The 22,347-nt window shown below is 50.9% G+C and overlaps 1 protein-coding gene across 3 annotated transcripts in view; it reads left to right on the top strand.

Annotated features, from left to right (window-relative positions):
• The window catches only part of ADISSP (adipose secreted signaling protein), a 165,108-nt gene that overhangs the window by 20,097 nt on the left and 122,664 nt on the right, over positions 1-22,347 (top strand). The window contains exon 2 of one of the 3 annotated variants that reach the window (XM_065597386.1): positions 20,830-20,926. In XM_065597386.1, the coding sequence (XP_065453458.1) occupies positions 20,908-20,926 (19 nt within the window). In that variant the 5' untranslated portion in view covers positions 20,830-20,907. Of the gene's footprint in view, positions 1-19,764; positions 20,927-21,831; positions 22,256-22,347 lie in introns of those variants that run through there. The other 2 variants (XM_065597385.1, XM_065597384.1) reach the window with 2 other exon arrangements.

The following is a 22,347-nucleotide window of genomic DNA, read 5'->3' as shown; positions in this document are numbered from 1 at the left end:
CGCCTGGCAAGGGGCTGGTGCAATGCAGCCCTACGGCTGCCAGCCCCATGGCTATCACTCATGCTACACCGTCTACCGCCAAAAGGCAGTTAGCAGCTGCTGCTGTGTAGCAATGCAGTCCCACGTCTGCCAGCACCCAGAGGACATATGGTGACGGTGAGCTCAGCTGAGCTGAGCGGGCTCCATGCTTGCCGTGATATGTTGTCTGCACAGGTAACCCAGGTAAAAAGGCGCGAATCTATTGTCTGCGTTGCTGTGACGAGGGGGGAGGGGCCTGACGACATGTACCCAGAACCGCCCGCGACACTGTTTTGCATCATCCGGGCATTGGGATCTCAACCCAGAATTCAAAGAAAAGGCGCGAACCGCTTCTCGGCTCTCTGAGCTGTGGCGCAAACGTAGTATCTGACGGACTAGGGGAAGGAGGGAGGGGGGCCGAGTGACGACATGGCGTACAGGCACAGGGAATTAAAATCAAGAACGGTGGCTGTGCATCAGGGAGAAACACAAACAACTGTCACACAGAATGTTCCCCCCAAAGATTAAACTGAAAACCCTGGGCTTAGCAGGCCGTTGATTTGACGGAGGGAGGGGGAAGCAAATGAATACAGAGCAAATCTATTTTTTACATCTTAAGACGACGGTGCAGCGTGACTGATAGCCCTCGGCATCTTTCTGGGTGCTTGGCAGCAAATACGGGGCGGCGTATGACGATGGTCTTCAGGCCTATTGCACAATCGGCTGCTCGGGGAAGACTCTGCTAATGTGCGATGACCCGACTTGTAATAGGACGGCTAATAGTCGTAATACACCATTTACTGCCAAAAGGCAAGCCCCACGGCTGCCAGCACCCAGATCGCCGATGAAGGCTACCAGTCTACTGCACCGTCTACCGCCAAAAGGCAGTTAGCAGCTGCTGCTGTGCAGCAATGCAGTCCCACGTCTGCCGACACCCAGAGGACATATGGTGACGGTGAGCTCAGCTGAGCGGGCTCCATGTTGTCTGCACAGGTAACTCAGGTAACCCAGGTAAAGAGGCGCGAATCTATTGTCTGCCGTTGCTGTGACGGGGGAGGGAGGGGCCTGACGACATGTACCCAGAACCGCCCGCGACACTGTTTTGCATCATCCGGGCATTGGGATCTCAACCCAGAATTCAAAGGGGCGGCGGAGACTGCGGGAACTGTGGGATAGCTGTGGGATAGCTACCCATAGTGCAATGCTCCGGAAGTCGACGCTAGCCTCGTACTGTGGACGCGGTCCGCCGACTAGAGCACTTAGAGCATTTTATGTGGGGACACACACAATCGGCTGTATACAACCGATTTCTATAAAACCGGCTTCTATTAATTCGACCTAATTTCGTAGTGTAGACATACCCTAACAAATTTATTTGAGCATAAGCTTTCGTGGGCTACAGCCCACTTCATCGGATGCATAGAATGGAACATATAGTAAGGAGATATGTATACACATACAGAGATCATGAAAAGGTGGGAGTTGCCCTACCAACTCTAAAAGGCTAATTAATTAAGATGAGCAATTATCGGCAGGAGAAAAAAAAACGTTTGTAGTGATAATCAGGATGGCCCATTTCAGACAGTTGACAAGAGGTGTGAGGATACTTAACATGGGGAAATAGATTCAATGTGTGTAATGGCTCAGCCATTCCCAGTCTCTATTCAAGCCTAAATTGATGGTATCTAGTTTGCATATTAATTCAAGTTCAGCAGTTTCTCTTCGGAGTCTGTTTTTGAAGCTTTTCTGTTGCAAGATTGCCACCTTTAAGTCTGTTACTGAGTGACCAGAGAGGTTGAAGTGTTCTCCTACTGGTTTTTGAATGTTATGATTCCTGATGGTCAGATTTGTGTCCATTTATTCTTTTGCGTAGAGACTGTCTGGTTGCCATGTACATGGCAGAGGGGTATTGCTGGCACATGATGGTATATATCACATTGGTAGATGTGCAGGTGAACGAGCCCCTGATGGCGTGGCTGATGTGATTAGGTCCTATGATGATGTCACTTGAATAGATATGTGGACAGAGCTGGCATCGGGCTTTGTGGCAAGGATAGGTTCCTGGGTTGGTGTTTTTGTTCTGTGGTATGTGGTTGCTGGTGAGTATCTGCTTCAGGTTGGGGGGCTGTCTGTAAGCGAGGACAGGTCTGTCTCCCAAGATCTGTGAGAGTGAGGGATCATCTTTCAGGATAAGTTGTAGATCTTTGATGATGCGCTGGAGAGGTTTTAGTTGGGGGCTGAAGGTGACGGCTAGTGGCGTTCTGTTCTTTTCTTTGTTGGGTAGGGTTACCATATCTAATAAAAAAAAAAAAAAAAAAAAAAAAAGAGGACCCTCCACGGGCCCTGGCCCTGCCCATTTCCCCACCCCCACCACCAGCCCCGCCCCAACTCCACCCCTTCTCGCCCTAACTCCGCCCCCTCCTCCCTCCCACTCCCAGCCACGAGGAAAGGGCTGCCCGAGCGCTACCGGCTTCACGGTTTGCCGGGCAGCCTCCAGACCCTGCGCCCCCGGCCGGCGCTTCCCCAGCGCAGCTGGAGCCAGGAGGGGAAGCGCCCAGCCGGGGGCGCAGGGTCTGGAGGCTGCCCGGCAAACCGTGAAGCTGGTAGCGCTTGGGCTTCGGGCAGCCCCCTTGCCTCCGGACCATGCGCTCCCTGCCGGGCACTTCCCCTCCCGGGCTCCGGTGGCGCAGGGTCCGGAGGCATGGGGGCTGCCCGAAGCCAGTAGCGCTCGGGCAGCCCGGCTCTTAAACAGAGCCAAAGAGTTGGGGAGGAGCAGAGCCACCATTTTCCCGGACATGTTCGGCTTTTTGGCAATTCCCCCCGGACGGGGGTCTGAGTGCCGAAAAGCCGGACATGTCCGGGAAAAAGAGGATGTATGGTAACCCTATTGTTGGGCCTGTCCTGTAGTAGGTGACTTCTGGGTACTCTTCTGGCTCTGTCAATCTGTTTTTTCACTTCAGCAGGTGGGTATTGTAGTTTTAAGAATGCTTGATAGAGATCTTATAGGTGCTTGTCTCTGTCTGAGGGATTGGAGCAAATGCGGTTATATCTTAGAGCTTGGCTGTAGACAATGGATCGTGTGATGTGTCCTGAATGGAAGCTGGAGGCATGTAGGTAAGTATAGTGGTCAGTAGGTTTCCGGTATAGGGTGGTATTTATGTGACCATCGCTTATTAGCACAGTAGTATCCAGGAAATGGACCGCTTGTGTGGATTGGTCTAGGCTGAAGTTGATGGTGGGATGGAAATTGTTGAAATCATGGTGGAATTCCTCAAGGGCTTCTTTTCCATCGGTCCCGATGATGATGTCATCAATGTAGCGCAAGTAGAGGAGGGGCGCCAGGGGATGGGAACTAAGGAAGCGTTGTTCTAAGTCAGCCATAAAAATGTTGGCATAATGTGGGGCCATGTGGGTACCCATAGCAGTGACGCTGACTTGAAGGTATCTATTGTCCCCAAATGTGGAATAGTTGTGGATGAGGACAAAGTCACAAAGTTCAGCCAGAATTCAACTATATATACAGACGACAGATTTCCAAAGGGGTCTGCCTCCATTTGAAAAATTTTAGGAGCAAATGAAAAGATGGTTGTAAACCACTGAGAGAGACAACTCCATCATCTGTCTCACAAGCGCATATTACTGGATTTTTGTGTACATTGCTCCACCCATTAAGACCCAGATTACCACATTTTCCATCAGTTTTTTTTGCACACTGTTCAATTTCATACACTGCATCCAGCAATGTCCGCTTTGCGGGGTAGAGTGTAGTGTGGTCCTAATGATTGAACCAGGTTGATGAAACAAGATGAAACAAGATGTTTGTTCTGAACAAGATGAAAGGGAGACTGTTGCATAAATGAATGGGGAAATATTTTCATCTATGGAGTCTTGCTGAAATTTGCTGGTCCTGATTACGAGCTCACCCATGCTTTTATGGGATGATGAAGAAAGTCTTTTGATACCGGTATTTTCCTGTTTGAGATATGTTTAGTTGTGGCATTGCAGGTGTTGCCAGCAGATGACTCTGAAGCTGTAGATGATGAAGACGATGGATGTTCGTTATGTCGAAGCTGGACCCTGAAACAATGTTTTTTTAAAAGTAATTCGCACTCGCTCACTTTAATTATAAAAAAAAAAGTGCAAATGGACGAATCCTCCTACTTTAGCTGCTTGTACCACTAGATGATATCATTTATTCTAAACCTAGTTTTATAGGGAAAATAATAAATCATAAGGAGTATCTAAATCTTTGTGAAGCCTTATCTCTAGCAACATATCAAACAGTTTGGAGGAAAAAAGATTTTTTTAAATGTTAGAATTCATAATGCCCAATAAAACTTTACTTTTAAACAGGAAATCTTCACCTAGGAGGTTTGATTATACTGAGCAATAAAAAAAAATCATTTCAGAAGTCCAGCAGTAACAGTAAACTGGTATTTAATAATATGCCAGTTCTAGTATGAACACATTTTGAAATTCATAAGCAATTTGTCATAACTCTGTGTTTTGGTCAATCTAGGTTATCATTTACTAGCAGAGGCAGTCTGTAAGAACAGTGCAAAATTAAGTTTACTAACCAGTTGATCCAGCTTGTTCAACAAGTCCGTATGTTCATCTTCAGTTACTGCCTTCTGAGGACCCTTTCTCGTCATGTTTCATTCTGACAACCAGCCCTTGCATCTCTTTGTTGTGCTGTTCAGACTTGGCACCTGTTCCTTTTTTTTACCCAGAGGTACAGGAATGTCTTGAAAATATTCCCAAATAGGGTCTTTTTACGACCTGCAGCCATGGCAGGTTTTTTCCTCGCCAGTTCCCAGCGGTTGAAATCATCCCTGGTGGCTGCGCTCTGGAGAATGTTGTCACCTTTTCACAAAGTGTCTTGCTTTGATACCAGCGGTGCACATTATGCTCCTTCTCCCTTGTCACACAAGTCCTCCGCCCCACCCCCAGAAAAATAAAAGAACTGGGTGCAGGTCCTGGGCTGGGGATTAGGGTGCAGGGTGCAGGCTCTGGGATAGTTTGGGTGCTGGGTGAAGGCTCTGGGCTGGGGCAGGGGGTGGGTGTGCAGGAGGGGGTGAGGGGTGCAGGCTCTGGGATGGAGTTAGGGGGTGGAAGGCAGTGCAAAGGGAGGGGGTGCAGGCTTTGGGAGGGAGTTTGAGGGCAGGAGCGGGTGTGTGGGAAGGGGGAGGGGGTTTGGGAGGGAGTTTGGGGATAGGAGGGGGTGCAGGGGTGAGGGCTGTGGGTCTGAGGATGAGGGGTTCATGATGCAGGAGGGGGCTCAGGGCTGGGGCAGAGGATTAGGGTGCGGGGTGATGAGGGCTGGGGATGAGGGATTTGGGGCGTTGGAGAGGCTCAGGGCTAGGGTGGAAGGGCAAGGTAAGGGCAGCCTGCCCTGCCATTAGTGGATGGGGGGGGCACTAGGACCCTGGGGCAGCACACAGCAGTTGCTGCTGGGAGGGCGTAGGAATGTGCTACTTGGGCAGCACAAGCAGGCAGGGGAGAGGGGCACGCTGTTTTCTTTTGGCCAGGAACGGGGGGGGACGTGCGGAGGGGGGGTGGCAGGTGGTGGCCGGGGCCCGCTCCAGGCAGGGCCGGGGGAGAGACCCAGCTCCAAATATTGCTGGAGCAGGGCCCCCGGCCCTGGATATTGCTGGAGCTCGGGCACCACAAAAGACTATAACCCGCCACTCCCCCACCCCATATTCACCCCTCCATCCCCGGAGAGGCCCATCCAACCCTCCCCCTGCTCCCTGACTGCCCCCCGGGACTCCCCTTACCATGCCCATGCTGGTCAGATGCTGGCTCCACGTGTAGGCAAAACATGCTGCCGGTGGGGCTGTTTGTGTTGTTACACCGGGCTGCAGGCAGCAGGGGCTCTGGCTGCTGGAGGCCAATGGGAGCGGCTCAATCAGGCCCAGCCTCCCAATCAGCCAGGCTGCACTCTGCATGGAAGGGAGGGAGGGAGCGGAGGGGAGGGGGAAAAATCCCAGACCTTTTAACCTTGTTACCAATTGCTCCTGGATGGCTATTTAAAGACTCAAAAGCCAGACATGTCTGGGAAATATGCACGGATGGTAACCCTAGTTTCTGTGGTGGGTAAAGTCAAGGCACAAAATGAGATTAAATTAGCTAGAGGCGTAAAAGGTAACAAGAAAACATTCTACAGATACATTAGAAGCAAGAGGAAGACCAAGTACAGAGTAGGCCTGTTACTCAATGAGGGAGGAAAAATAATAACAGAAAATGTGGAAATGGCAGAAGTGCTAAATGACTTTCTTGTTTGTTTTTCACCAAAAAGTTTAGAAGCAATTGGACAGCTAACTTAACGAATGCCAGTGAAAATGAGGTAGGATCAGAGGCTAAAATAGAGAAAGAACAAGTTAAGAATTTCTCAGACAAGTTAGATGTCTTCAGGTCACCAGCCCCTGATGAAATACACCCTAGAATACTCAAGGAGCTGACTGAGGAGATGTCTGAGCCATTAGTGATTATCTTTAAAAAGTTATGGAAGACGGGAGAGATTCCAGAGGACTGGAAAAGGATGGGGTCTAAATTAGCTGTTACTATTCAAGAAAGAGATCTTGGGGTCATTGTGGATAGTTCTCTGAAAACATCCACTCAATGTGCAGCGGCAGTCAAACAAGCGAACAGAATGTTGGGAATCATTAAGACGGGGAGAGATAATAGGACAGAAAATGTTATATTGCCTCTATATAAATCCATGATACACCCACATCTTGAATACTGTGGGCAGATGGGGTCTCCCCATCTCAAAAAAGATACATTGGAATTGGGAAAGGATCAGAAAAGGGCAACAAAAATGATTGGGGTATGGAACAGCTTCCATATGAGGAGACGTTTCAGCTTGGAAAGAGATGACTAAGGGGGGATATGATTGAGGTCTCTAGAATCCTGACTGGTGTGGAGAAAGTAAATAAGGAAGTGTCATTTACTCCTCTTAACACAAGAACCTAGGGGTCACCAAATGAAATTAACAGGCAACAGGGTTCAAAAAAGAACTAGATAAGTTCATGGAGGATAGGTCCATCAATGGCTATTAGCCAAGATGAGCAGTCCATTCCCTAGCCTCTGTTTGCCAGAAGCTGGGAATGGGTGACAGGGAATGGATCACTTGCTGATTACCTGTTCTGTTCGTTCCCTCTGGGGCACCTGGCACTGGCCACTGTCAGACGACCGGATACTTGGTTAGATGGATCATTGGTCTGACCCAGTATGGCTGTTCTTATGGACAAACTGGAGAAATGGACTAAAATAAATAGGATGAAATTCAATAAGGACAAATGCAAAGTCCTCCACTTAGGAAGGAACAATCAGTTGCTCACATACAAAATGGGAAATGACTGCCTAGGAAGGAGTACTGCGGAAAGGGATCTGGGGGTCATAGTGGATCACAAGCTAAATCCGAGTCAACAGTGTAATGCTGTTGCAAAAAAAAAAAGCAAACATCATTCTGGGATGTATTAGCAGGAGTGTTATAAGCAGGACACGAGAAGTAATTCTTCTGCTCTACTCTGCGCTGATTAGGCCTCAACTGGAGTATTGTGACCTGTTCTGGGTGCCATGTTTCAGAAAAGATGTGGACAAATTGGAGAAAGTCCAGAGAAGAGCAACAAAAATGATTAGAGGTCTAGAAAACATGAGCTATGAGAAAAGATTGGAAGAATTGGGTTTGTTTAGTCTGGAGAAGAGAAGATTGAGGGGACATAACAGTTTTGAAGTACAATAAAGGTTGTTACAAGGAGGAGGGAGAAAAATTGTTCTTCTTAACCTCTGAGGATAGGACAAGAAGCAGTGGGCTTAAATTGCAGCAAGGGAGGTTTAGGTAGTGTGGAAGCAGTTATTCTTCGACAGTAGGACATTAGGAAAAAACTTCCTAACTCTCAGGGTGGTGAAGCACTTGAATAAATTGCCTAGGCATGTTGTAGAATCTCCATCACTGGAGATGTTTAAGAGCAGGTTAGACAAACACCTGTCAGGGATGGTCTAGATAATACTTAGTCCTGCCATGAGTGCAGGGGACTGGATTAGGAGACCTCTTGAGGTCTCTTCTAGTCTTAGGATTCTGTGAATATTCATAACTTGAGAATTGAGCCAATCAGAGCTCAGATGAGGAGAAGCTATAAAACAGGAGCACAAAACCACGCTAATGGGCTCAGTGGATGATGCAGATGAAATGCATGATGGTGTCTCCTGGAATTGGAGGTGTGATGACTTTGCCAGTCTCCTGCACCCAGTAGCACAGCCTCTGGGTCCCCTGCAGGATCAAGCCCTTAATGCATTGCATGACCTATTGTGCCGTGTTTAAAAAGCTTGACCTCAAAAGTTAGATGTTTTGCCCGTGATTTTCTTCGTATAGAAAAGCAGCCATTAAGTCCGATTTTGATAGAGGCTCATGGATTCAGCATATTTATTTTTTATTTAAATGTTTTAAGAGATTATAAGAAGTTTAGGCCTTAACATATTTTGTATTAAATTCAGATTTCATTTTAAACAGACTTATTTTAAAAAGAAAAACTTGTTATTTAAAATCTCATCTTTTTTTTTTTTTTTTTACCCATCCTGATTTTGTTTATCCTGAAGCTGGTTTCATACTTCTGAAGCCACTGGATTTAAGCCTGGCAAGCATCCATCCTTTGTTTTAACCTTACGAGGGCAGCACTGCCGATCTGTCACTAGCTCCACACACTCTGTCGTGTCTGTCCCCCTCCGCCCGTCCCCCCATGCAAAGACAGAGCAAGATTTTGTGGGTCGTGCCCAAGCAGCAGCAGTCCTGCTAAGAGGCGTTTGAGTTTAGAAGATCTGATTCTTTGGGGTGGATATGCTTTTCTCCATTTGCATACAAATACTTCAAATAATTGTGTGTGTGTGTGTGTGTGTGTGTGTGTAAAAAAAAATAAAACAAAAACTGATGTGTCTATAGGATGCTGGACAGAATGGGCAGGAAATGTGACACTCTATTCAAACTTGTCCCATACTCCACTGGCACAGTTACGGGGCTAGCTGTCCTCTTTTCTTTCCTCATCTCTGAGTTCACCCCCTTAGCTGTTCAGCCTCTTACCTTTACCTGGCTGGGGGTGGAATTTTGCATTTCTTCTACGCAGAGTCAGTGACCCAGGTACATTGCCCTGTCTCTAGCAACTGCTTATCTCCTTCAGGTCCACCTGTGTTTCAGGTGCTGTTTCCTCCCTTTGAGGCTCTGTGACTCTGACCAACAGCCTCCCGAAAACCAAGTATTTGTATTCAGCTGTTGGAACAAAGCTTTAGGGAAAAGGATTTTAAAATGACAAACAGCCTATTGCATTTAGTCTCATCTAATCTTCCACTTTAGTACGAGCTGAGCGAGCCAGGCTTTCCTCTGCAGTTAGAGGAATGGAACAGATGCCACTCACAATGTCCTAGCATGCCCATGGCTGTCTGGTTCTCCAGTCTGCCCTGGTCAGAGGGGCAGAGTCTGATATCCAGTCTGACCCCTAGACTGAGTAGCTCTTCCACTGGATGGTACTGAAATACCGTGCTAATTACAGAGCGCCCCCCACTACTTCTGTAATAGCCGCCCACTCTTGCTAAAAACGACACAATTGCGGATTGGTGTCCCATTGGAGTAGAAAGCAGTGACCTGGCTTTTGTCTATTTTCTTAGTGCTTGTTCTGTGGATGCTGGATAGACCAATCTCTGAACAGAGTTGGTTACAACAGGGTAATCTCTTTTTCTGACATCTTCTAATGCCCAGCTCCCGGGAAGTGATTCTGTCTCAAGCAACTGTTTAATTAGATTAAGGTCAAGGTCAAGACCAAACCCTCCTCCCGTTTGCAACAGCTCCCCCCAAAACAGAGAATGCATTTTAAAAATAACCTAGCAACAATGTAGGTTTTCATCCGAGACTGAATGTGGCTTGCAGACGTAAAGAAGACTGTGTAAGCCGGTGTGTTACAATGCCACCTGCTCCCTGGAGCAGCTCAGCTTCTGGTCCCAGTCAGGAGGTGTTCGGCAGGAGAAAGGGCAGGTCTGTTGGTTAGTGTGCTTGGGGGCTTGGAGGGGCTGGGTTCCCATTCCGGCCGCGGACTAGGACAAGTCACTTCACCCCTCGGTGCTGCAGTTCCCCCTCTGTGAAGTCGGGTTAATAGCCCTGTCTGGGCCCACAAAAGGAGTGTGAGGATGAGCCATTAACAGGGCCTGGCCAAATTCACAGCCCTGAAAACATGTCATGGACTGTGAAATCAGGTCTCCTGCAGGGAGGGGAGAGGCAGGACTTGCCCTTCCCCTGCACAGCCGCTCTGGGGAGGAGTGGGGGAATCAGACCCACCTCTGGGGTACCTTCTGGGGCTGGGCGGCAGCCCTGGAGCTTCCCGCAGCTGCAGGAGGGTGGTGGAGGTGGGTCCATGGGCGGCGCGTGAGCCACCCATTGTGGGAGGCTAGACCCTGGTCCCACCCCTTTTTCCTGAGGGCCCCCCTCCCCCACTGGAGCTCTGAGCCCCTCCCTCCTCCCAGCGGCTGCCAGCCCTGGGCCGCCCCGCCTGAGCGCCCCCAGCCCTGAGCGCCGGGTGCTGTGGCCCCAGCTCTGGAGCGCTGCAGTCCCACTGCTGGGAGTCCTGGGAGTCCTGAGCACACAGGGAGGATGGTCCCCTCCCCCCCCCGAGCGCCAGGCAGTGGCCCCAGCTGCCCCAAGTCCTGGCTGCAGGCCGGCCACCCTAACCCCCACCCCAGCATGCTTCCCAGAAGAGGAGCAGCCTGCCTGGGCTGGGGCCACGGGGGAAGTGGGAATAGCAGCAAGGAGCCCCTGACTGGAGTCCTCCCAGCATCAAGGGGGGAGATCTGACCCACCTCCGGGAAGCTCCAGTGGGCAGGGCAGAACTGAGGGTGGCAATTCCGCAAGCCCCTGACAACAGCTTTGCAACACCTCCCCATGATTCTCTCTTGGGTTGGGACCCCCTCTGGTTACAACTCCCTGAAATTTCAGATATAAACACCTGAAAACGTGCAATTGACTAATTTTCAAATCCTATGGCCATGAAATTGACCAGAATGGACCCTGAATTTGGTAGGGCCCGAGCCATTATTATCTGAGCCACACAGCCGTGGCCATGATTCCATGAGGCACTTTAGCTTGTGGGCAGTCTCTGAAGACAAGGGGACTCCTCGTGCTTCGTTAGGCATGTATTTAGGTGCCTTGCAGATGGGGCCCATATCAAGGATCAAGATTTCCTGTCCCTCTTGCTCAGAGCTCCTCTGGCTTGTTTCAGAATCGGGTTAAACGCTGCCCTTCATGGGCTGCTCTGTAAAAGCAGCTGGGCCTTCACTCTCTGCTCACCCTATGCCGACTGCCTCTCCGTCCTCCTGGCTTGGTGCAAGAGCCTTCTGTTTTGCAGCCCCTGCTACCGAAGACACCACCACCATCTGGCTCCAGCAATTCTCTCTCTCTCTCTCTCTCTCTCTCTCTCTCTCGCATTTCAATTCCCCAGGGAAATCCTCTCTTCCCTTTGCCACTTGATTTCTCTTCCTCCTGCTTTGGTGTAATTGCAGCCCATAGGTAACCTTATTTTAGCTTTACTTCTGTGAGCTATTTAATCCTGCTCTTCAATCAGCCAAGTGCTTTATGATTTATTTGCAGGGGGGGCTACGCAGCACGTAGGTACTGCAGTGAGGGGGAGCTATAGGAGAAAGCAAAGCTAGGTACACCCAAGGCAGCGATTAGATTCCTGCGAAGACGGCCTGTCCCCCTGCCAGTGCAGAATCGTTCCCTCTTGTACAGCTCCAGCTGAGTTCGGCCAGTCGGATTTTAAATGACCCGGGTGGTGGAGATTCCACCGCTTCCCTTTGCAAATTGCTCCATCTTGCTGCTGTGATGCTTGTCTTTAAGTTCATTCCATTATCCCTCCTTGTTCCTCCCCCGCCTCCCATGATCTCGTGTTATTAGTACCCCTGCATCCTCCAGCAGAGCGGGGGTAGACTGACGGGAAGCAGAAAATAATGGCTCTTCAGTGACACTTTCCATACAACATGGCATCTCTTTCTCAATAACCTGCCTGGGGGGAAGCACCTTTTTTTTCCCCCCAGGCTCATAAAAAATACTCGATCCGTTTGGTTTTAGGAAGACATCTGCCATGATAAATGACTCTCAATATCCTGACTTAGCCAGCATCACTATTGCTTCTCACTCTCCCATTGTTGACCTCCGGAGCGCAGCCGCTTTATTTCATAAGGCCTGATCCATTGGGTTTTACTGAGGGACCTTTCAGTGGAGTAGAACGCTTTCTCCTGACTCCCAGTCCAGTGTCTTATCCACCAGCACTAACAGAGGCACCATGCAGCTGTGTGACTTCCAGAGTTTTATTAGAGTAGAAACCCTGCTCCAGCGGGGTGTGACTGCAACTTTCCCACAGCACTTCTCGCCCGTCTGTCTCTGCAGGATGGGCGGGAGCCTTAAACTTCTGCCTGGCCTGCCCCAAGGGACTGAACACTGGGGGTGGAATTCACTGTGCAGGGCTTGAAAGTGCCTGTATCGGGGGTGGTATTTTGAGGCCTCAGCTGTGCAAAGGCAAGGGGTGGTCATTGCACTATCAGGAACATGGACATTGAATCATAAGGCAATGGTGAATTTACCAGTGACTCAGTCAGACTAGAACCTGATCCTTAGTCCTGTGTGCTAGCCAATAAGCCGCAGCTGCTTCCACTAGATTTTTTGTTTTTAACGGGAGCTGTGAGGTTTTAGGTTGTGGCTGTGATGAACGGCTATAGAGCTGAACTATCATTCAGGACTCCTGGCTTCTGTGTCCAGCTTGGTCACCTGTGACTTGCCGACGTTCCCGGTGGAGGTTCCATGTCCAATGCCTTGTCGGAGGGCAGGATACTGGGCTAGGTGGACTGTCGGGGTGACCCGGGCTGCCCCAGGCTGGCCGTTCTTCTGTGTTTTGGTAACATCAGTGGGATTTGGTGCTCTGTTTTTTCAGGTCACCTTTCAGAGTCCCATTATCTCCTGCATAATTGGGTTTAATTGAGAAACTGGTCTCCCACGTGGTGTTAACATAGAGCCCGGGATTAATGAGAAAGTGCTGTAGTTTGGGGGTGGGGTGGAAACAGGCTCCTAGCGGGGAACATGCGCGACACACTGTATGTGCTTTAGGAACGTGTTGCCGTGGGTTTGATTTGTGAGCTCAGCTGTAGGACGTATTTGAAAGTTCATAAGACGTCTCAACAACCTCTAGTAAATGTGGATGGGAAGAAGTGTGAAAAGGAGACAGAGGCTGAATTACTCTCCCGACTGATTTGATTCAAGGCCTGTTTACCGAGCATGATTTCAACAAACAAGCCAGAACTGGTGTGTCAGATATTCGGCGTAACTGGCTGACCAAATAATAATAATAACTGCGCACTCAAATTCGGCCTGGCTGCCCATCTGTCGTCACGTGCGGCACTGCCCGCTATGCTCCAGGTCAGAATGCCTGGAGCAGGGCGCTGGGTCCAGCGCTGTAGCTCACTCTGCAGACCCTCCAACCTGCTCCCCTGATAGGGTTGCCAACTTTCTAATCACACACAACTGACCACCCCTATCCGGCCCCACTCGCTCCATCCCCCTTCCTCTGTCACTCTCTCCCCCCCCCCCCCCACTCACTTTCACTGGGCTGGGGCAGGGGGTTGGGGTGCAGGAGGGGGTGAGGGCTTCGACTGGGATGGCGCTGGAGGTGAGGGGTTTGGGGTGCAAGAGGAGGCTCCAGGCGGGGGCTGAGAGGTTCGGCGCATGGGAGCGGGCTCAAGGCTGGGGCAGCTGGTTGGGGTGCGGGAGGGGGTTCCGACCCGGGGCAGGGGTTCGGGCTGCAGGCTCCAGCCGGGCGGCGCTTACATCAGGCGGCTCCTGGTCAGCGGCGCAGCAGGGCTAAGGCAGGCTCCCTGCCTGCCCTAGCTCCACGCGGCTCCCAGAAGCGGCCGGCATGTCCGGCTCCTAGGTGCAGGGGTGGTCAGGCGGCTCTGTGCAGTGTGCGCTGCCCTTGTCCGCAGGTGCCGCCCCCCCCAGCTCCCATTAGCCATGGTTCCTGACCAAATGGGAGCTGGGGACGGGGGCAGCGCGCAGAGCTTCCCTGGTTGCCCCTAGGGATCGTGCTGGCTGCTTCTGGGAGCCGCGTGGAGCTAGAGCAGGGAGCCTGCCTTAGCCCTGCTGCGCTGCTGACTGGACTTTTAACGGCATGGTCAGCCATGCTGACCGGAGTCGCCAGGCTCCTTTTCAATCGGGCATGCCAGTCGAAAACCAGATGCCTGGCAACCCTACCTCCTGGGAGCAGGATAAGCCAAAATAACATGACATTTCCCCTAAAATAAAACTATTTATATCTTAAAAAGAATAATTTTCCAGGGCTCTGGGTATGGATCCCTTATTCAGGTTGCTGCTGTATTTGCTGCATTATTACAAAGCGTTGGTGTTCATCTTTGATGGCGAAAGGATTCCCACTATGCCATAAATGCAGACTGATGCCTGAGCCTCTGATGGGTAATGGCTCTGATTTGCGTTACTCATTCACTAGGTGCAAAATGAACTGGCGGGAGGGGGGAAGAGACCCGGGCCTCGTTGGGGAGAGCACAAAGATCTCTACTCCATGCGTGCCAGTAATTGCAGTATTGGGGCGTAAGAGAAATGGGTTGGAGAACAATAAAGCACAGTAATCTAGTGCCGTTGTATGAACCCGTGTTTGCTGCTCTCTGGGGTGCTGTGTTCAGTTCGGGACGCCCGGTCTCCAGAAGGACAGGGCAGGAATAGGAGGCGGTTCAGAGATGGGTGATGGAAGCTTTCCTCCCATGCCCCTCATCACTCTCATGTGAAGAGAGAGTCCCAATCGTTTTGCTATCATGCAAAGAGACGCCCTGATAAATGTGGTGTACTTTATATGAAGCTTCTAATTATAAAGCGATAATTAATGATTAATAAATATTATATCCGCATGTTAGACATGAGTAGCGTGTGCTAAAGATGGTTCTAACGATATAAGTGGAAGATGTTCGAGAAATCAGCCATGCTTATAAACTGTGTGGGTGAGGGTCTCTCGCCTGTTTATGCAAGGTCAGACTAGATGAACATAATGGTCCCTTCTGGACTTCGCATTTTTGAGTCTATATCGATCTGTTGGGCTCCATAACAATTGATTCATCAGTTATGAAAAGATCTACTAATCAAGTATTAACTATTTATAGTAAGTTTCCATTTATGAAGTGTGACTGATAAAGGGATCCAGAGGGATATGTGGCATATGGGGGAAGGCTGGACACTTTTCTTTAGCTTGTCTTATAATTCAAGAAGATGAGGAGGACAGTTGATGGTGAAAGGGAGCAAATTTTACAGCTGATCAAAGGAAACACGTGACAGATGATGCATGATAGTCCAGTGGAACTCCTTGCCACCGGACATCCTGCAGGCCGAGAGCTCAGCAGGGTTCAAAGAAGGATGTGACCTTTCTAGTGATGACAAAGTCCAGAGTTAAAACAGAAAGAAACATAAACCCACACATTTTGGAAGAGTCATAAATGCTTCTGCCTCAGGCCATAAACCTACCTCTAGCTTAGGGTGACCAGGTAGCAGGACAGGGGGTGGGGGGTAATAGGAGCCTATATAAGAAACACCCCCCCCCCAAATTGGGACTGTCCCTATAAAATTGGGACATCTGGTCACCCTACTCTAGCTATTGAGATTTAAGAAACAACATCCCCTCTAGCAGCATTTCTCAACCGGGACTCCTTGTGGCCCACAAGCCCTTTCAGAGGGGCTGCGTAGCCCAGCGGCTGGCTCGGAGTCCCAGCGCTGAAGCTGGGAGCAGCGCAGGGCTAAAGGAGGCGGCCGCCTTGCAGCCTGGAGCGGCGCAGGACTGAAGCTGGCAAACCTCCCCACTCCTGCCAGGAGCAGTGGGGGGGCTGAAGCCGGGAGCCCCAGCACCCTCCCCCCCACCCGCCGAAGCTGGGAGCAGCACTGGGAGCCCCCTCCACTCACACACATCCCCTAGCTACCCCATCCCTGCCCCCTGAACCAACCCCCTGCCTGCACACAGCCCCTAGCTACCCCCCCTGCACCCTGAGCTACCCCCTGCCCACACACAGCCCCTAGTTACCCCCTCCCTGCACCCTGAGCTAACCCCCTGCCTGCACACAGCCCCTAGCTACCCCCTTCCTGCACCCTGAGCTACCCCAACCCTGCACCCTGAACCACCCTCCTGCCTGCACACAGCCCCTAGCTACCCCCTCCCTGCACCCTGAGCTACCCCCTCCCTGCACCCTGAACCACCCCCCTGCCTGCATACAGCCCCTAGCTATCCCCCCTGCACCCTGAGTGGTTTTCAGACTCTTTGACCGGAGTCCCCCCTTTGAGTTATATTTTTGGTTGCGTTCCCCCACAGCCCAGACAGGCGAGCAGCCTCCTGAGTGAGTCAGGGGCTGGAGGTGACGCTCCCTCCCTGGGCCCCGCTGTGTGGAGCTGGCTTGAGTCCTGCCAGCTCTTGCCCCCCAATTAGAAGTAAAACTATGCCTGTGTCCCAGGGTCCCCCCTGGCCCGGAGCCCCAAGTTTCTCCCCCCTCTGCCAGACCTTGGCATTTTTATAGCATGTTGAGGCCTCAGCAAGAAAAAGGTTGTGACCCCCTGGTCCAGACGGATGTGTTTTGGTGCATTGGTAGCAGACCCCGCTGGAGGCTATGAAGAATTTTTAGGAAAGCGAATTAAAACTTTATTTCTATGCTGAATCTTTGTCCCAGCCCTAAGCCTGGTACCGGTCCTGGGGCATTCAGCATGTAAATCTGTGTTTCATTTAAAACCCAGCTAAGCTTTGTTACTCACCTCCAAGAACTGAGCTCTGTTTCCTTACAGGTTTGAGTTTCTCTAGCCGACGGAGTCTGTGTGTTTTGCTGGATCTACGGTGCTATTGGAAAACGGTTTTATTAAGAGGCAGGACTGGATCTGTTCGTTCGTTTCCTTGCAGTATGTGGATAACACGGAGATATGTGATGTCACTCTCTGTTATAATCAGATCTAGGCCAGGCTATATTGCACCTGGTGAATTAATTCACCTTTCCTGAGATTTGAAGCTGGATGACTTTTAGAAAGTTGGAACTGGAATCCGAAGAACTTGCGAGCTCTAAAATTTTTGGTGGGTTAAAAACTGTCCCAGTTAAAATCCGATTGCAGCAAACTTCCTCTGCAAAGTGCTTTACTCTGAACAGTGACTCAGTAAAACGGACATCACGGGGCTCTGTGTCTTGAGTCTCAATTTCTATATAAGAAGTGCTCAGTTTACAACTAAAATACTATATTTTTTTCTAACTGCCAGCCCTGCCAACTTGGGCTGGGATCAGAGAATCAAGCTGGGTTTCTTCCTTCTAGAGCAGTGGTCCAGAAACTTTTTACCTCATGCCTCCCCTTACCCATGTTCGCGTGTCCCCCCCTTCCATGGAGCCAGGAGCGGGGCCACGGCTCCAAGAGGGGGGGATGTGGTCAGGGTTAAGGGGGCTGAGGCTGGAGCCACAGCTGGGGGTGGGGGCAGGAGCGGAACCCCAGATGCGGGACTGGTGGCCGGGACCCCTGGTGGCCGGGCTCCAGTTGTGCTCCTCAAATGTTACTCTCTGCCCCCCTGGGGGCGACCCCACAGATTAAAGACCGCTGTTCTAGTGCACTTTGAGCAGTACCAAGGTTCTGCAGAGCCACCCTTCAGTAGGCTCGCAAAGACGTAATGGATTGTCCCTGTAACTGGAGATGAGTGAACAATTGGGTAGCGGCGTGAGAAGGAATAGAATCTAGTTCCTTCTCCTGTGGTGGTGCTGGCTTTGGGGGCTAGCAGGAGCACACAGCTTTGGAGTAGTCAGACGATATTGTGAGCACAGCCAGGGAACATATGCATGGAGGAGAAAAGGTGCCTTTGACAAAGGTTGCTTAGTGTAAGAAACCTGGTGGGTCCCTCTGTTACAGCCCTCCCTTTGTCTCCTCCCTCCAATAAAGAATTCCAGTCTTTTCAAGCTCTCTCCATGTGGAAGCATTTCTAAGTTTCATTGTTCTGTTTTTCGTCTTTGACCCTTTATTTCTGCTCTGTTCTTTCTGTTGTGGACTAGCCATTTGATTTATACTCTGCTAATGTATAATGGTCAGGATTTTCTTTCCTGATTGCCAAAGGAAATCCAGGGTTCTCTTTAAAAATAGACACTATATTAGCAGTGTGCCAGTCTTCAGAAACATTTGCTGTCTGAGTCGCAGTTGCCATATAAGGTGGTCTGAGTTTGCAAGTCATTTTTTTTTCTATTGGCCAGCCCTCCCAACTCCCTCTGGGATCAGAGGGTCAAGCTGGGTATTTTCCTTCTCCTGCATCATCACCAGTTATGAAGGTTTTGCAGATCAGCGCTCCAGTGGGATTGTATAGAGCTAACTTTTGCCGTTTCTTGTTTGAAAAAGGGACCTTATCAGTGATGTGTGCTGACAGCCCTTGGCAAGGGTCGGTGCTTGGGTCTGCTGTCCGGGTTCATCAGCCAGTTCGCTGTGCAGAAGAACTGCTGGCTGGTGCCGTGGAGATTGTGGTGGAGTGAAAGGCTTGTTTTGCCTTCTTTACAGCAGTGGCATTGTCCTGGAGGTGGTGGTTGTGCTTCTGGCAGAGGGATTCAGGTGGTTGGTTTTGTTTCTAACATCACTGGTGTCTAACGTTCTCCCTCTGCGCTTCATCTGCAGTAGCTCAAGGCAATATTCTTGGTCGGTGTGGTGGTGGGGGGAGTGGATGGCTTGGGGCCAAGGTGTCAGTGGTGGGGGATGTCAGTCAGGAGATTGTACTGTTACCTAGCCAAGGTACCCATGAGTTAGTGCGTCTGGGTGGCTTGTTCTCCTTGGATGAGTTGAAAGTCTTAGGGAGGTTTGGGGACGGGTCATCTAGGGTTGCTCGCTACCCCTCTGATCTCTGCCTGGATGAGGCATTGGTCAGACCAAGAGAGTGGTATGTTGGTGGCATCTCCAATGTCCAGTTCTAGGCTGAAGATAGAATCCGGGATGTGTCCAGCTGCGTGAGTAGGTCCAGAGGCTGCCGGGGAGAATCTCCTGGTTTCCATGAGGCCAGGTACCACCGCGTCATTGAGATTGTCTATTTGACAGCTTGAGGACTGAGGGCCTCAGTACCGTGCGGGGCAGCAGCTCTGTAAACTCCTCAGCTTCCCATCTGGAGCTCTGGATACCACTAGGAGTCCTAGGTTCCCTTGTCCTTCGTCTGGCAGGTCATATGGATGAACTCCGGTGTCTTTGTTTCTGTGATGGGGCCTCTTCTGCACTGTGAGGCTGGAGGGGACCAGGACAGCGGCTCCACCTCCTCTCCTTACGTCTGGGCATTCTGGGGTCTGTCTTGGCTGTTGTGGGAATAAGGGCAGGGCTAGAGGTGGCTTTGACCCATGTCTCGTGATGCGGGCAGCGCCAGGCGCTTCATCCCAAGTGAGAGCGTGGATGGTGCCGCAGCATCAACGAGAAAAGAGTGGGGGAGACGGGCGATTTGACTAGAACTGAGGCAAAGCCCTATTTTTAATCTCTGACGTGTCTGCAAACAACGTTCAGTAGAAGTGTGCGCTGGTATCTGGTACAAACTGTTCTGTGTTGAGACTCTGGAGACATGTTGTAGTGTTTAAAAAAAAGTGTTAATGAAACTCTAGCAACTGGTTCTGGCTGGGCGGGGGGAATGCATTAAGGATATTTCTCAGGGAAAAACCCAAGTGTTAGGTAAAGGCTCTGTTTTACACCATTTCTGGGAGCTACATCCGGGGTGGGATACACATCTGCTGTTTGAAATCTGGCTCTGGATAATCCCTCTCTTCTGCTTCTTTTAGAATAGAAAAATATTTACATAGCATCGTTTTAGCTGACAACTCAGTGCTTTGAAAGTCAAGGTTGTCTGGGCCCTCCCCCATTGTACAGATGGGGAAACCGAGGCACAGCAGCTTTTTGCTCAGGGTCACGCGGCAAGCCAGTGGCTGGGAATAGGTCTTCTGTCTCCCAGTTGCCTGCTGCACTAAACCAGGCTGCTGCCCTTTCCTTTAAAAGGAGATTGGTTTCCTTATGAAACGTTTCTACCTTTATGTGGCCTGGCACGTTTCCCGTGTCTAATGCAGTAACACCTGGGGGGCTCAGCTAAGAGCAGGGCCGCATTATGGAGGGAGGCAGCTCCTACCCCCAAAATTGAAGTAGACGAGACAAAGGGCAGGAGAAGGGAAATGGGTTATGGGGATCTGAGGCCCAGAGGTTCAGTGACTCGCTCGGGGTGAGCTGGGGACTGAGCCATGTTGTGCTGAGTGCCCGACCAAGCCCAGCGTCTGTCACCCAAGCGGCTGAAGGAGACCGCTTGAGAGCCAAAGTCGGTTCCAGGGTATTTATTTGAGTGCTCCTTTGTTTCCAAGAAGCAAGGGGATCTTTTAATTCATAGAAGCTGCAGGGAGGCTGCTCTCACCATCCACTTCCCCACTGAGCACCGCTTAGCCTGCTTTAACCCTTGGGGTTGTCCTGCCTCGGCGGTCCTGCGGCCAGACAGAGGCAGGACTGTCCTTGAGCGTATGCTCCGGGACCAAGTTCCAGCTGGAGGATTGGCTTTTACAGGGGATGTTCTGCTCCTGCTTCCACTTGTCGCACCGCAGCCTTAGCGTGGTTTTCTGAGTGTCTTACTCCTGTCAGACGCTAGGACCCAGAAGAAGCCTTTTCGGGCGCTGCTCGGATGCAGTGCTTCAATACAAAACCTTCCTGCAGGCAGTGATCGGATGATAGGTTGATTCTTCCCCCTGCTAACCTGTCCAATTCTGTCCCCTGCCCTTCCCCAGCTCGTGTTCGAAGAGGTCGCTGTGTGGAGGATGGCCTTCTGCCCATTCGTCTGAAGTTTTGACACGCTTGTGGGATAGATGGCTGCAGCTAATAAGGGTAAGTGACCATGCTGTGGGGGCTCTCTGATCTGCGTAAGCAGGGACCGAGCTCCTGCTCTCTTGCAAGTTGAATTGTTTTTCTCTGCTACTAGCAGAAACCAGGCTAAGACAGGGTGGTAAATTTGAAATTCAAAATAGTTTAGCCCTTGAAGTCAAATCTTGTCTCTGATTTTGAAAGTTGAACTTCCCTTCGCTTTAGATTTTAGAACTTGAACATGTTTTAATCCTGCATTTTGGGGAGGCGGGTGCTGGCACTTTCCCCGACCCGTCGCAGTTACCTGGAGAGTCTGATCTAGAACCATTTCCTCAAGCTGCTGTTGCGAAACGAGTCACCTTCATCGACGCGCTGTAACTTTGTTTGCACACCCACCTGGGCATCTGTAGCTTCCATCCGGAGCTTTGACAAGCGAAGCCAGGATAGGGAGGGGGAATCCAATGACATTTTGTGGCTTTGCTGCAACTTGAGTGACTGCCTGCGCATTCGGTCTGCAGCGGGGATGGGTCTTGCTGCGGTACTTAGCCAGATGCAGTCCAGGGGCTTGCCAGGGTACCGGCAATGCCTCCCTTAGTCAGGGAGAGGGGCTGGGTCAATAGGTGAGAGGTGTGTGATGGGGGAGAGACAGGCTGCCTTTTCTCATTGCCGGTGGGGTTTGGCTGCCGGCTGGTGTATTTTCAGTCCATGATCCCAGCTGTCTGCTAATGGCTTTCCTGTGCCCTGCTCAGTGCCGAGTCCGGTCAGTGCAATTCACAGTCAGTTTGATTTTGTTCGTGCTTGGGAAGGAAACTGGTGCTATGTGCCCTGGGGGCACCATGTCTCAGGACTGACAAAGAGAGAAGAGGCTGTCTGTGTGTCTCCTTGCTTGTTTTATTTTTAAAGTGCCCAGCACTGCGTTTCTCTCCTCTCAGTCTGGGAGTGAACTTGGACGCTATCAAATACCTCTATTGGCTGCTGGGGGCTGCTTGTTTCCCCCGAAGGGATTTTACCCAGGAACACGGGAGCTCTTCCCTCCTGCGCTGAAAATCTGCCAGTGCAGCTGGCTCCGGTTCCGCTCTCCGTAAGCTGCTGATCGGCAGCCAAGCGGGGGATCCTGGGGCCAGTGCTGTGGGCTCGCCCTCCTTGCTGTGGTTATGGGGTTGGGATGCCTGAGCCCCTGCCCTCCTCCTTGGGCTGGCTGCTCAGTCTGCAGCTGCCCTTGTTAGCGCCACGGCACTTGAGGCTTTGTGAGGGGCGAGATAGAGGAGACTCTCTTAGTCTGCTGTGGCCACTGAATGTTGAGACCCACAAGGCTTCCTAGGCTGAAGGACAAACCTGCACCTTCCACCGCTGGTAACTATGAACATCCAAGCACTGCCATCCTGCTCCGCTGGGAGAGGTGCGTTTAAATGGGGGGCAGGGTCCCACCTTTGCCCCATGGCAGC

Source organism: Chrysemys picta, chromosome 5 (assembly GCF_011386835.1).
Source record: "Chrysemys picta bellii isolate R12L10 chromosome 5, ASM1138683v2, whole genome shotgun sequence".
Classification (NCBI taxonomy): Eukaryota; Metazoa; Chordata; order Testudines; family Emydidae; genus Chrysemys; species Chrysemys picta.
The sequence above is the reverse complement of the archived record's forward strand: the minus strand, read 5'-3'. Positions and strand labels throughout refer to the sequence as shown.